This window comes from Delphinus delphis, chromosome 20, assembly GCF_949987515.2.
Source record: "Delphinus delphis chromosome 20, mDelDel1.2, whole genome shotgun sequence".
In the NCBI taxonomy this organism is placed as follows: domain Eukaryota; kingdom Metazoa; phylum Chordata; class Mammalia; order Artiodactyla; family Delphinidae; genus Delphinus; species Delphinus delphis.
In genome coordinates this window covers 3,634,417-3,646,426 of record NC_082702.1, presented here as the reverse complement: position 1 = coordinate 3,646,426, position 12,010 = coordinate 3,634,417, and the positions used below count along the sequence as shown (strand labels likewise).

The 12,010-nt window shown below is 49.2% G+C and overlaps 2 protein-coding genes across 2 annotated transcripts in view; one reads left to right on the top strand and one right to left on the bottom strand.

Annotated features, from left to right (window-relative positions):
• Positions 1-12,010, bottom strand: part of LOC132416835 (NACHT, LRR and PYD domains-containing protein 2) — a 1,001,898-nt gene that overhangs the window by 855,006 nt on the left and 134,882 nt on the right.
• On the top strand, positions 4,707-11,707 carry LOC132416965 (leukocyte-associated immunoglobulin-like receptor 1). Its single transcript, XM_060000594.1, has 8 exons — positions 4,707-4,788; positions 5,224-5,259; positions 7,132-7,455; positions 9,992-10,102; positions 10,198-10,240; positions 10,324-10,361; positions 10,565-10,617; positions 11,163-11,707. Exons 1-8 carry the CDS (start codon positions 4,755-4,757, stop codon positions 11,307-11,309), a joined length of 786 nt encoding a protein of 261 aa, XP_059856577.1. The 5' UTR covers positions 4,707-4,754; the 3' UTR covers positions 11,310-11,707.

Genomic DNA, 12,010 nt, shown 5'->3' with positions numbered 1-12,010 from the left:
GCTTCAGTAGTTGTGGTTCGCTAGCTCTAGAAGGCAGCCTCAGAAGCTGTGGCGCACGGGCTTAGTTGCTCCACGGCATGTGGAATCTTCCCGGACCAGGGCTTGAACCCCTGTCCCCTGAATTGGCAGGCGGATTCTTAACCACTGCGCCACCAGGAAAGTCCCTGTAGATGTTAATTCTTTTAGCCCTTCTTTTCCTAAGTAGTCAGCCTGTCCCCATATCCTCCTTGCATATGCCCTTCAGGTACGATGGGAATAGTAATTAGGATCCAACGAGGAAAACAGAAACTCTTCTCTGTATTTAAAACAGCGAGAACTAAATCCAAATGTTACTCTGAATTGGATCCTTGCACAGGAAAAGAACATTAGTGAAAAACATATTAATTCCAAATAAAGTCTGTACTAGTTAATGATTGAATCAATGCTAATTGCTTGTTTTTGACAGATGTACTATGGTTATGCGAAACATTAACATTAGGGGAAACTGGGTGAAGGGCATATGGGATTTTTCTGTGTCTTTGCATCTTTTCTGCAAATCTAAAATTACGACAAGGTAGGTTTTTTTAAAAAATAAGTTAGCAAAGATCTAAACAAACATTTCTTCAAAGAAGACATAAAGATGGCCAACAGGCACATGAAAAGATATTCAACATCGCTAATTATTAGAGAAATGTAACTCAAAACTACAATGAGGTATCACCTGTCAGAATGGCTGTCATCACACATATATATGGAATCTAAAAAAAAAATGGTTCTGAAGAACCTAGGGACAGGACAGGAATAAAGATGCAGACGTAGAGAATGGACTTGAGGATACGGGGAGGGGGAAGGGTAAGCTGGGATGAAGGGAGGGAGTAGCACGGACATATATACACTACCAAATGTAAAACAGATAGCTAGTGGGAAGCAGCTGCATAGCACAGGGAGATCAGCTCGGTGCTTTGTGACCACCTAGAGGGGAGGGTGGGAGGGAGACGCAAGAGGGAGGAGATACGGGGATAAATGTATGTGTATAGCTGATTCACTTTGTTATACAGCAGAAACTAACACAATATTGTAAAGTAATTATACTCCAATAAAGATGTTAAAAAAGAAAGAAAGAAAAGAATGGCTATCATCAAAAAATCTATGAATAATAAATGCTGGAGAGGGTGTGAAGAAAAGGGAACCCTCCTACACTGTTGGTGGGAATGTAAATTGGTGCAGTCACTATGGAGAACAGTATGGTGGTTCCTTAAAAAACTAAAATAGAACTACCATATGATCCAGCAATCCCACTCCTGGGCATATATCTGGAAAAGATGAAAACTCTAATTTGAAAAGATACGTGCACCCCAATGTTCACTGAAGCACTATTCCCAATAGGCAAGATAGGGAAGTAACCTAAGAGTCCATGACAGATGAATAGATAAAGAAGATGTGGTACATATATGCAATGGAATATTACCCAGTCATAAAAACGAATGAAATAATGCCATTTGCAGCAACATAGGTGGATCTAGAGATTATCATACTAAGTGAAGTCAGACAGAAAAAGACAAATATTATATCACTCACATGTGGAATCTAAAAAACAGTACAAATGAACTTATTTACAAAACAGAAACAGAGTCACAGACATAGAAAACAAACTTATGGTTACCAAAGGCGAAAGGAGGAGAGGGATAAATTAGAAGTATGGGATTAACAGATACACACTATCATATATTAAATAGATAAACAAGGATTTGCTGTATAGCACAGGGAAGTCTAGTAATAACCTATAGTGGAAAAGAATTGAGAAAAAAGAATACGTGAGTAACACCCACATATTCTTTTTCCATATATATATATATATATAAAACCAAATCACTTTGCTGTACGCCTGAAACTAACACAATATTGTAAATCAACTACACTTCAATAAAAAAATAAGTTAGCAGATACATATTTTCTAAAAAGAAAAGAAGGATCAATGGTGTTGACTGCAATAAAAATGCACAAAATGCACAGTGAGAGTTGTGAGGTTCTGTTTTATTTGGGGACATACTGAGGACTGTTGCCCAAGAGACAGCCTCTCAGAGAGCTCTGAGGAGCTGCTCCGATATCAGCATCTATGTGATTTTGGGGAAGGCGTACATGCCGTCAAGCACACATCTCTGTAGAAAGCTGCTGCTACTCACGAGGAACAGATACCTTAGTTAATGACTTTAGTGCTTTTCTAAGTACGAGAAGATGCAAGAAATTGGGTTCATAAAATCTTCTCCTGAAAATATCTAACTCTCTGAAGGCCTGTTCTGCCAGCTTTCCCAGAGCACAGAGTGCCTCATTCCAGATCCCTGCCTTGAACACCCTTCAGGGTGTGTCGAAAGTGAGTAACTCCAGTGACTAATGACTCAATCCTTGTAGAGCCAGAAAGAAAGTGACATTCTCTGGTTGGCAGTGATCACCTGGGACCAAGGAGTAGCGACCATAAAAATAAAATAGCCAGTTTCCTTGGCAGCAAAATGGTTTATTTGGGAATCGCAGAAAATTGCTATTTGGGACAGGCCAGCTATGGTGGATCACAGGCAAGTCTAAAGAGATAAAAGGGAGGTCACCTCTTATCGGGTTTTAGGAGGAAACGGGGAAGGACTGTTTTGAACAGAAATTCACTGAAGAACAAGAGTTAGACGTTTGACATTTTCTCATTGGCTGGAAGCAGTGGTCAGAGCATTGTTGCTGGGGCACGGAAGGATCTTCCTTCTTTTTCTTAAAGCAGGGGATGAAATTCCCATGTAATTAATGTCCTCCCTTGTCTAAATAATTCTCGTCTTCCTTCTCCGTACTGGGAGTGCAGGTTGCACCAAGTGCTACATGCCTGAGAGTTCCCCTTTCAGGGCTTCCCGGCTCCATTTTAAATGAGGTTACTTTGCTTATTTTCACAAAGGGAACAAGGAATCTTGGTGGTGATGGAAATCTTGACTATGATGGTGGTTTCACAACTACCAGAGCTCATTGAATTGCACATATTTAATGGATGCAGTTGGTTGTCTGCAAATTATCCTTCAATAAACCTGATAAAAGCCACTAATGAAGATGAGAGAGAGAGAGAGAGAGAGAGAGACACACACACACACACCAGAAAAACGCGGATACATAGGGCTGGCTGGTGTTAATCAACGAGGGTGACCCCTGGACTTTACCCTTTAGCCTCTACCATCTGCAAGGCCATGAAAATAAAACTTAATGCATCATTGTCAAGGTGAGAGCCATGTTCAGCATTCAACTTGACTCTGGGGAATCTTGTCTTCCTTTAATTTTTGACTACATAGCCTTCACTTAGTGTTCATTTCTTTGAGGCATTTAAGAAGACCTTTAAAATAGTCTATTAAGCAATTTTAGTTTTTAAAATAATTATTATTTTAAAATGGAGCGTGGTCCACAGATTTAGTCTGAAGTTTTGACAGAAAATCTAGTATATTTATTGTTTACTTATTAAGAATTCCAGGGACAGGCAGTCCCAGGGCTGGTTCAGCATTTGGGGACCTTCTATGAACCCTGGATCTTGTATTCTTTCCCCTCAGTTTGTTCAGTATTTCTGCTATTGTAGTCAAGCTTGTTGCCTCATGGTTGCAAGATGGCTGCTGCAGCTCCAGATATCACATCATCATGATATAGTTGCCCATGGACAGGAGAAAAGGAGGCAAAAGTCTCATGAGACCCTCTGTTATTAAGAGACAAATATGATTCCCAGAAACCCTGATATATCCTGCTTTAAGTACCATTGGCCATACTACATGCTCACGTGCCCCCTCTGGACCAATCGCTGCAAATGGGATTGCTGGCTTGCCTTAACCCAAATTTTATCCTCTGCACTCCCCCCATCCCTCAGCTCCAGAGTTGGAACATAGCCACTCAAACAGAACTAGGTTTCTGTTAATAAGGAAAAAGTGAGCATCAGCTGCTGTGCAGACATCAACGTCTGGCACAGCTACCCCCTGGGAGAAGCAGCTCTTGCCTGGCCTCAGGGGCAGTGGACGTGAGATTCCCTGATGGGGCTCCTGTCTTACTGGGCTCCGTGTGCACAAACGCCCTCCCCATCCCTGGTCCTGCTCTTTATTTCAGCACCAAGCTGGGTGCCCCACCTGATCCCAAGCCCAGGGCCAGCTCCCAAGGTCTGTCTCCTGATCACCCAATCCCTTTAGGATTTTGCTTGTGCTGATGGACCAGCCTCCCTTTCCCTGGTTCCCATGCCACTTTGGGAAGATAGGCAGAGAATCCATGTGAGTGAGATATTTTTAATGAGCTCAATACCTTGCTGGGAATGTAACATATATCGTAATATTAAATACCTGGAGGGGGATTTGGGGCTTCCCATTTTAAACACAAGGAAATGTTGGCATAAAGTGGTGTAACTCTTTGCCCAAGAACAGATGGCTGTCGTGTGGAGCTGGGACCAACAGTCAAGTCAGTTTGCTGCACAAATCCGTGTTCTGCTTGCCCCACAGAGTGAGAATGAGGCTCCCACCTCAAGGGGTGCCTCCGGAGATGAGTTCAGCCTCATCAGTGCACAGGGGGAACAAACAACTTTTGGAAGCCAGGACCCACCTCTGTCTCGTTAGTGGGAAGCGTGGATGGGAGGGGAGAGAGAGCTCTTCCCCTTTGTGTGAGGCCGTTGATGTAGAAACCCCAGACAGGGGCCCTAGCCACCACATCCTCTTCTCTCGTGTCACCTGCAGGCTCTCTCCTTCACTCACAAACTCCAGGACGGTGCCGGGGGCAGGGGCTGGGCCATGTCCCCCCGTCCCACCACCCTCCTGGGCCTGGGTGAGTCCTGGAATGGAGGGGTAGGAATCCAGGGGCAGAGGGGCTCTGCTTCCCAGCTCCGTCCCGACTCCAGCCCAGAAGACGCTGGGGCCCTAGCGGGGCAAAGTGGTCCCCCTCAGCTCTGGCCAAGACCTAAGTCTTACCATGGAAGGCTCAGTGCTGGAAATGGTGCCTGGGTATGGGGTTGAGTTCAGACTGAGAAGGGCTGGGGGGCAGGGAGGAGCACCTGCTTGGAAGAGGGGTTGGGGGTTTGTCCTGAGACTATCTCAGAGCAAGGAGAGGGCTCGTACTCAGAGGCAATGTTGACCGGGGTGTCGGGAAAGTATGGACGATGACCACCCCCTACCCCGCTGGCTCCTCAAGGCCCCCGCTTGACTGCGGCCCCATGAGGAAACAGTACAGTGGGCGTCTTTCTCACTACAACTTCTCTTCCAGTGCTCTGTCTGGGTCACACGATGCACACACAGGCGGGTGAGTCTTCTCCCCAATCCCCTCTGCACCCCGCAGGCAGATGTAGGTGAGAGTGGAGCCGATCCTGGGGGCCCTGACATACACCTCGAATTGCAAACAACCTCCAGTGTATAACCCTCGCCCAAGTCTCTCCCGCGTTCTCCCCCTCTGCTCTTGATGGCCCCCAGGGACGATTCAGAGCATACAGACCAGGCTGCACCCACGAGCTCTCCCTGCACAAGCCCAGATCTCCCGCGGCAGCCCCTGGGCAGAGAACATGACCTCGCCAAGGGCAGACTCAGAATCCTCCTCAATCCCACCGTCTCCATCCTCCCGTACGGACTGTAGCACACAGTGATGTGGTTTTAAATGATCATTTAAAAGTTTTACTTAAAAACTTTAAATATCTATATAGTATATAATTTATCTTCAGGACCGTAATCTTCCTTCAAGTCCTCTCACAGTTTACCTTCAGACAGACTGAGACCCACGCATCTCTCTTTGGCCTGGATCTGTCTGTCCCCATGCTGTCTGGCCCACTTATCTCAGTTACCTTGGTTCTCTTTCCCTTTCTAAATGCCATCTTCCCACTCAGCTCCAGACCTCCGCACCACCCTGAATGCCCGGTGTCCCCTGTCCCTCGGCCTGGGGAATTCATCCCTGACCTCAGATCTTGGCTCAGATATCTCTTCCCTCGGACCTCCCAGAGGACGGCAGCTCTGCCTCCTGTCTGCCCCCGAGATTCCCACACTCACCCCGAGGGCATGTACCACCGTTTGTACCCGTGGATTTGCACAATTATTTGTCAATGGCTATCCTCTCTCTAGACTTTCAGCCCCAAGAGGGCAGGCATCCTGGGTGTTTCTCATATTTGTGGAACCAGTGGTACATGGAGGCATCAGTAAACAGATAGATGAGAGCTAAGGTGTGGTCAAAAGAAAGAAAGAGTGAATGAGTGACCTCTGCCAGCCCCCTGCCTCTATGGGATTTTGCTGAATGTGAGGCCAGCTTCCTGTTTCAGGGCTACAAACCCGCTCTTCCCCCTGCCCCCAGCCCAGTTGAGACATTTGGGGTTTCCAGAGCCTCAGTAACAAGGAAACGGAAATAAGCTGAGAAGAAGGTAAAAATACAGAGAAAACCCAGGGATGAAAGCACAGAAGACTCGCATTGGACACAGAGATCCTCGCCTGCTGAGGAATGTGGGATCAGATCTGTGTTCCAGCTCCTACACACACACACACACACACAGCCCCTCTGCAGACTGCGTCCCTCACCCCACACAATCCCACCTGGGACTGGCAGCTGTCCTTCAGACCAGCCCAGATCATTCCTACCGACTGAGACCCCTGCTCTCCTTGTCCCAGGAATGACCCGGTCATTCCCGTCCTGTGCCACCCTCCCAGCTGTCTCTGTTCCCCTAGAGTGGCCGTGGGCAGGGAGGGAGCCGCCCCCTGCAGCAGACATGCTCGGGGGCCCAGCCTGCTCTGACACCTCCCACGTCACCCTGAGCAAGACGTGACCAAGTCTCAGGGTCCTTAAGTCAAGTGGGGAAAATCACTCCGCAGTGATGGGAATTTATATGCTCATAGAATGGACCTGGGGGGGTCTTTTGGGGGAGGATGATGGAAATGGTCTAAAATTGGATTGTGGGACTTCCCTGGTGGTCCAGTGGTCAAGACTGAATGCTTCCAATGCAGGCGGTGTGGGTTTGATCCCTGGTTGGGGAACGAAGATCCCACATGCAGTGCAGCCAAAAAAAATTGTACTGTGGTGATGGTTGCACAACTTTGCAAGTTTAAAAAAAAAAGTACTGAATTGAGCAACACAAATGGGTGAATTATGTGATGTGACGATTTTCACGTAATGCTGAGACTCTGCTCTTACCCATCCCAGGGACCCTGCCCAGTTGCTCCACCAGGGCTGAGCCCGACTCTGTAAGCCCCCAGGGGTGGCCTGTGACCATTGTGTGCAGGGGCCCTGCTGGGGCTGAGGAATTCCGTCTGGAGAGGAAGGACGATAGGAATGACTTCAAGGATGAGAAAACTGTGTTTCAAATTGGTCCACACCAGACAGAGGCCAGATTCGGCATCACCACTGTGAGTGGAGACGCTGCCCAGCATTATCAGTGCCTCTATCGAAAAGGTAATCACTGGTCTGAGCCCAGTGAGCCCCTGGACCTGGCGGTGACAGGTGAGGAGGTCTCTGCTCTGCCCTCAGGTTTGCCCCAGGTCCCTGGACCCTGTCCCCAGCTGTGTCCTCCGTCCACAGGCTCCCCTGCCCCCTCCTGACCCCCAAACCCTCTGGTTCCCTCTTCCCTCTGCACACACATCTCTCTGCCTTCACACCTGGCTCAGGTCCCTGGAGCCTGGTCTCACCTGGACACCACGGTGACCTGGGCACTCAGCCCCAGCATCAGGGTGGGCACAGAGCTGTCCCTGCTGGGCTGGCGGGGGGTGCGCTTCCAGAGATGGGGTGAGGACAGACCCCTTCAAGGGAACCTGTGTCTTTTCCCTCAGATGGTGTCGACTGTCCTTTCCACTGGGTGAGAATCTGTGGGCCCTAGGCCATGTGTCCCCTGTGGTGTGGCCCACCCTCCATCGGGCACATCACATGGTCCTAGACCCCTGACCAGGGCTGGATGGTGCTTTGGGGGACCTCTGGGATGAGGCCGTCCCTGTCCCTGTGTGCAGTCAGCCCCCAGGATGTCCTGGAGTCAGCGCCCACTGGGGACACTTTGACCCCCTCCACACCCTCCTGGGGCACTCACCCCGCCATGCTGCTTTGGGGACACAGGAGTTCACGTACAGAGGACACCCGCTTAAATATGCTACCAAATGGGACAACCTGGAGAAGGGCTAATCTTATTAATACCGAGGAAATATTTTCTTCTCGTCTCGTGTGCACCAGACAGCCTCCTGCCGTGGGACTGATGCACATGGTGAATGAGGAGAAAGGGTCCCTGGCTTCCCAGACTTTAGCGGGAGAATTCATTAGAATGAATAATAGGGATGTATATAAGTATACATGGCCATATAAAAATATAAACATATAACTTACAATGTAAAATTTCAGATCTGTAATTTAAGTAAATTAGAATACAGTTACACTATTAAATATATAAGTAATACAATATAATATACATTACTATATTGTTACATGAGTAATGTGTGTTATATATTGTTATCGTGTATCAGGTATTACTATAATCTGTATATGTAATATTAAAATGTGTACCATAATATATATTAAATATGTATAATTGATATAATTTTTATGTATAGAATAATTATGTATAATTTAAATTATTCATATAAATTAAATTATACATATGTAAGTTAAAAACACATAATTTAAAATATATTTATATATAATATATATATTTATATATTTATATTATATATATTATATATTATACTTATATATATATTAAAATATATTTATATTTACTATTTAGGCATTAAGCATATTTATATAATATGTAATATACATTATAGATGTAAACATATTGCTATATATTATTTGTACGGGTATAACATATATGCTATTCTAAATCGTAGTAAATGTCAGCAGGGGAAGCTCAGGCAGCAATGGCGTTAAAACGCAGGATGGGGTCGTGGATCCTGGACCAAGGACACAGTGTTGAGGAAAGGATGCTCCAAGAAATGAAATTTTCTATTGTAAAGGACGTTGAGGACTCAACCTCTGGAGCAGTGGGAGGGAGGGGGCGCTGACCAGAAGAGGGGATGAAGCGCTCCAACCTTGTGGGTGTACCAGCCCCCAAGACCTCAGTTGGACCGCCTGTAAAATGAGCCATGCTGAGCACAGCACTTAGGAGATGTAAAGGAGGTTATGGACAAAAGGCGCATGCGTGGAGTGCAGCTCGTGGCGGGTGCTGCATCCTCTCACCTGCTAAAGGCTGGGCTTCAGGCAGCTCGAGGACATCGGGTCTTGGCTTCTTGACTCACAGAAGAGCATTTCTGCCCCATCAGGGATTGCTGCGAAAAACAGAAGAGATCAGACATGGGGATTCTTGTGTTTGGCGTGGGAACCCAGAAGGAGGTGAGCAGGCAGAGGTTCCCGCTCTCGATTCCTGCTGGGTTTCCGTCTCTGTAAAGGTTGCACAAAGCGCGGAGAGCAGCGCCGTCCCACGCAGCCTCCTGCAGGAAGGAGATGCTGTGTATCTGCGTCATCCCGGGAGGGTGTCATTAGCCAGGGGTAGTGCAGTGGCTAGTGCAGCTGGCGATCTGACTTGTAACTTTAGTTAACCTGAATTTCAGTGAAAATTGTCCCGCGTGACTACCGTGGTGGTAACCATCCTCACAGCAAGGTCCATGGGGCTGTTCTAGAGGGAGCAGGTCGGGGTCCGGGGAGGAGACCCCTTGGAGGTGGGGATGGGGGACTCAGAGGCTTCTCTGTCCAGATCAGGCCTCTGACCCAGACCCTCCTCACTCCTCGGAGACACAGACGCATCCGCAGGACAATGACCGTCCTGATGGGCGAGGGGGACGCAGAAGCACGAGCCCGGTGCGTGTTCTTTGGGGAAAGAAGGGGCTTTGGTGCCGGTCATATCCCACCTTGACCAGTGCCCTGCGGACAGAGGACTCCAGCGCTCAGATCCGGTTTTGTAAAGTGGAGATCATGTCACAGGACTATTGGGCATGAGAGATTTATGTGTAAGTGGGGACACGACAAGCGCCCAGCGCGTGGTGGGCATGCCGCCGGTAATCGGATTCCACCCTCCCACCTCCCGCAGGCCTGCCGACAGAGCACCTTTATATTCTCATTGGGGTCCCTGTGGCCTTTCTCCTTTGTCTCCTTCTCCTGGGCCTTTTCCTCCTCCATCGTCGGCACGAGAGAAAACGGGGTAGGTCTCAGGGACAGGGTGGGGTGACCCAGGCAGGCTGTTTGGGGTGCTGGGAAGAAGGCTTCTCTTCTGAATTCACACCCGACTGTCCCCAGGGCCCCCAAGAAGCAAAGGTGAGGAGCAGAGGCCCCAGGAGAGGTGAGGCTCCTGGGAGTGACCCCCGGGCCCCCAACCCCCTGCTCCCAGGCAGCCCCGAGGGCTCACGTGTTCTCTCCCCTCAGGCTCAGCCCCGCTGTTGACGTCGCAGATGAGACACCAGGTAAAGACAAGGATGGGGGACAGGTCTGGGAGCGGGGAAGTGGGGATTCAGTGCCATCAGGAAGCAATGTGGTAGGGGGTGTTCGAGAGCATTCTAGAATGTTCCAGATGGGGTGGGAGACCAAATATGAAGCTATGAGGTCAGACGTATTTGCCCCCTAAGGTCCACCCCAGAGAACTGACCCCTTGTCCTCTCCCTGCCAGATCTGGCCACTGTCGACAGACTTCCTGAGAAGAGTGGGGAAGTGGACACCTCAGTAAGTGCTTGCATTAGTCACCTCCTGCTGGGTACCAAAGCCCCTGAAATTAGCAGCTTAACAAAATCATCTCAGTTTCCTGGGCCAGGAATTAGGAATCGGATCAGCTGGGCGGTGGTGGCTCATGGTCTGTCCTGATGTCGCTGTCAAGATGCCAACCAGGGCTGCATTCATCGGAGGCTCAACTGAAGCTGGAAGATCCACTTCCACAATGGCTCAGTCCCCTGGCTGTGGGGAGGAGCCCCATTTCCCCACCACACGGGCTCCTCCATGGGGGCCGGCCTCCCCCAGCAGGAGGGACCCCAAAGAGGGAGGAACAGAAGGCACACTGTCCTCTGTGGCCTCCCCTACAGGTGGCCCTCACTCTGCCATATTCTATTGGTCACACAGACCAACCCTGCTTCTCTGCGGGAGGGGACTACACAACGGCGACTCAGGAGGTGGGATGTGCGGGGGCACCTGGCGTCTGGCGACCAAAGTCTTCCCCTCCCACAGCCCCTCCCTCACCTCAGCCACCCATACTCACCCTGAGTCTCTCTCCTCAGGCCTCTGCTGCAGGAGGCCCCCAGGAGGTGATATATGCCCAGCTGGACCACCCGGACCTCACACAGAGGGTGGCCAGAGCTGTGTCCCCACTGTCCACAGAGCCCACAGCCAAGTCCAGCATGTATGCAGTCCTTGCCAGAAACTGACCCCAGGCCCACCTGGCCTCTGCACTAAAGACACAGGAGGGCACTCTTGCAAAAGCCTGCAGTGGACATTTGGAGGGTTTCCCTGTGGAATCGGCCCTTCCTGAAGTCATCCGGTCAATTCTCCTGCTGGCAAGAGCTGGAGTCCTGAGACCCCCCAATCAACTTCTAGGAGATTCATTCACCATGTGGCCCCTCCCACAATGAACTAGCTCCTTGGAGAGGACGTGTAGCACTTGTTTCAGAGACCCGCTGTGGTCCCTTGGCTGTTTCCAGAGAACCAGCTATAGTGCTTGGCTGTTTCCAGAGACCCAGCTGCAGTCTCTTGGCCGTTTCTAGAGACCCAGCTATGGTCCTACAGTCGCCCAGCTGATTCCAGATATGTCCTGTGAATCCTCCCCTGCCCCCAGAGACCTGTTTTGTCTTCTCAGCCGACTGTACGAACCTTCCTAGAGTTCAGTTGTTGATCTTGAATCTGGGCTACACTTATGCGGCTCATTGCTGTTTTCTGCATCATGCTTCACCTTGTTCATCAATAAATGTCCTCACAGGCCCAACTGCGTCAGCCCTGCGTGTGGCGCCGGGGTACACAGGTTCTAGGTCCCAGTCTCTGTCTCCACACTCACTCAAAACTTAGTGAGGGAAACGACAAAAAGGGCATCCTTGTTTTCTGATTCAAGTGTGTCTCAGGGATGAGAGAGGGA